General features: G+C 61.7%; 1 protein-coding gene across 1 annotated transcript; it reads left to right on the top strand.

Moving 5' to 3' along the window:
- Positions 1-895: 895 nt before the first annotated feature.
- Positions 896-1,820, top strand: Uba52 (ubiquitin A-52 residue ribosomal protein fusion product 1). Its single transcript, XM_013028410.1, has 4 exons — positions 896-1,062; positions 1,224-1,310; positions 1,455-1,557; positions 1,635-1,820. The coding sequence occupies exons 1-4, from the start codon at positions 960-962 to the stop codon at positions 1,726-1,728; spliced, it is 387 nt and encodes a 128-aa protein (XP_012883864.1). The 5' UTR covers positions 896-959; the 3' UTR covers positions 1,729-1,820.
- Positions 1,821-2,282: the final 462 nt, after the last annotated feature.

Genomic DNA, 2,282 nt, shown 5'->3' with positions numbered 1-2,282 from the left:
ACCCCTTCCTCACCCCGGGCCCCGTGTGCGTGAGCGTGGAGCTGAGCCCCGCACCCCTGGGCCGCACCCCTTCCTCACCCCGGGCCCCGTGTGCGTGAGCGTGGAGCTGAGCCCCGCACCCCTGGGCCGCACCCCTTCCTCACCCCGGGCCCCGTGTGCGCGAGCGTGGAGCTGAGCCCCGCACCCCGCGCCGCACCCCTAACTCACCCCGGGCCCCGTGTGCGTGTGTTCGTGAGGGTGGAGCTGAGGCAGGAAGTGGACTGGGGAGGAAAAGAAAAGGGAACATTCAGGGTGAGAGCGGAGTTAACGTGGTAGAGCCCCGAGTTCAAACCCCAATGCCCCAGATAACTCCCACCCGTGGCTCACGTCTGTAGTCCGCTTAACTACTCATGAGGCTGAGATCTGAGGATCGAGGTTCCAAGTAAAGCCAAGCCAGGCACTAAGTTCCCCATTAGCCTCACAGCAGAGTTGTTTTTCAAGTGGTAGAAGGTCAACCTGTGGTCAGAATTCCAGTTCTGGCACAACATAAAAACTGCCCAGGCTGGGAAGGTGGCTCAGTGGTAGAGTGCTTCCCTAGCATGCATGAAGCCCTGGGTTCAATTCCTCAGTACCACAGACATGGAATGAGCCAGAAGCAGCAATGTGACTCAAGTGGTAGGGTGCTAACCTGGAGCACAAAAAAATCTTAGGGCCAGTGCCCAGGCCCTGAGCTCAATCCCCAGGACTGGCAAAAGAAACTGACGCCACAGGGGCTGAGGTTGGGGGTCAAGCAGGAAGCCCTGCCTGTGGAGGCTTCTAGGAGCAGGCGAGTCCTCCGTGGATGGTATGGCGTGCTCAGGCTGCAGGCAGGACGTGTGTGTGTGTGAGGGTAGTGGTTGGGCAGGCAAGGACTGAAATGTTTTCCCGCTTGGTGCCAGCCTTCAGTGCTTGCGCTCCACCCTGCCCCTGCAGACGCAGACATGCAGATCTTCGTGAAGACCCTGACGGGCAAGACCATCACCCTCGAGGTCGAGCCCAGCGACACCATCGAGAATGTCAAAGCCAAAATCCAGGACAAGGAGGGTGAGTTTTGTCTCAGGAGGAAGGGCCATCTATCCACCTGGAAGCCTCTGTCGGGCAGGATTTCTGGACAGCCACACTGGGCATCTGCCTGGTTTCCTGGGGTGTGTGGGTTTTCCTGCCTGTGTGGAGCTGCACCCCTTGACCAGCTGCTCTTCCTGCAGGCATCCCACCTGACCAGCAGCGGCTGATATTTGCTGGCAAGCAGCTGGAAGATGGCCGCACCCTCTCAGACTACAACATCCAGAAAGGTACAGGGTGGGGACCGGGACAAATGCCAGTAAGGCTGGATCACCCAGCTGGTGGCCAGTGGTTTACTAGCCATTCTCCTAACTGGTGGGCTTGTGCCCCTCTGGTGGCCCTGGCTCAGGCGCTCTTTCTGTTCCTGTCCGCAGAGTCCACCCTGCACTTGGTGCTTCGCCTTCGAGGTGGCATCATCGAGCCCTCCCTGCGACAGCTCGCGCAGAAGTACAACTGCGACAAGATGATCTGCCGCAAGTATGGAAGGGACCGGGGAGGGGGTTAGGGTGGGGGGGTGACGTCCCCAGCCTCACCCACCCCACCATCCCTGGCAGGTGCTATGCTCGCCTGCACCCCCGTGCCGTCAACTGCCGCAAGAAGAAGTGCGGCCACACCAACAACCTCCGCCCCAAGAAGAAGGTCAAGTAAAGCTGGCCACCGCCGCCGAGGGCCAGGGCCGTCTCTGCCAGCCCCATGCCCAGGGCCTAAATAAAGTTTCCCTTATGTAGACTGGAGCATAACTCGTGTCCATTGCCTGGTCTGTGGGGGGAGGCCGCGGCCGGGACTCGCTGGGCTCCTGTCTGCTCCCGTCAGTCCTGTGCAGGGGACACAGGACTGGCCCTATGTCTTGGCTCTGGTTTGACACTGGGAGGTAGGCCCTAAGGCCTGCAGGAGGGAGCTGCGCTCCGCTGACCAGGAGCAGCCTTTGAAGTGTGCCTGGGAGCTGGGCATCGCCAGGCCCCGGCGTGCCCATGGGGGACCCGAAAGATACTTGGGGTGGAGTCGAGCAGCCTCCCAGTAACTGCTCCAAAGCCTGGATGAGCCCTGCTGGCCCGGGTGCCCAGAGAACCACCGCAGGCTGTACACGAGGAGTACGACGGGAACCCTGGCCTGGAGCTCGAGCCCCAGGTCGCGAGGCGATTTCCCCCGGACCCCGGCCTGCTGAGAGCTGGCGTCCGTGGGGCGGGGCCGGGCGGGGCGTG

Source organism: Dipodomys ordii, unplaced genomic scaffold, assembly GCF_000151885.1.
Source record: "Dipodomys ordii isolate 6190 unplaced genomic scaffold, Dord_2.0 Scaffold108, whole genome shotgun sequence".
NCBI classification, from domain to species: domain Eukaryota; kingdom Metazoa; phylum Chordata; class Mammalia; order Rodentia; family Heteromyidae; genus Dipodomys; species Dipodomys ordii.
Note: the sequence above shows the minus strand (reverse complement) of the source record. Positions and strands in the feature narration are given on the sequence as shown.

What these genes read in the sequence shown, in the direction of transcription:
- Uba52 (XM_013028410.1), top strand. Translation starts at nt 960, where the DNA reads ATGCAGATCTTCGTGAAGACCCTGACGGGCAAGACCATCACCCTCGAG. An exon ending in CAAAATCCAGGACAAGGAGG is followed by an intron (nt 1,063 to 1,223) that starts GTGAGTTTTGTC and finishes CTCTTCCTGCAG; the next exon opens with GCATCCCACCTGACCAGCAG. An exon ending in AGACTACAACATCCAGAAAG is followed by an intron (nt 1,311 to 1,454) that starts GTACAGGGTGGG and finishes TCCTGTCCGCAG; the next exon opens with AGTCCACCCTGCACTTGGTG.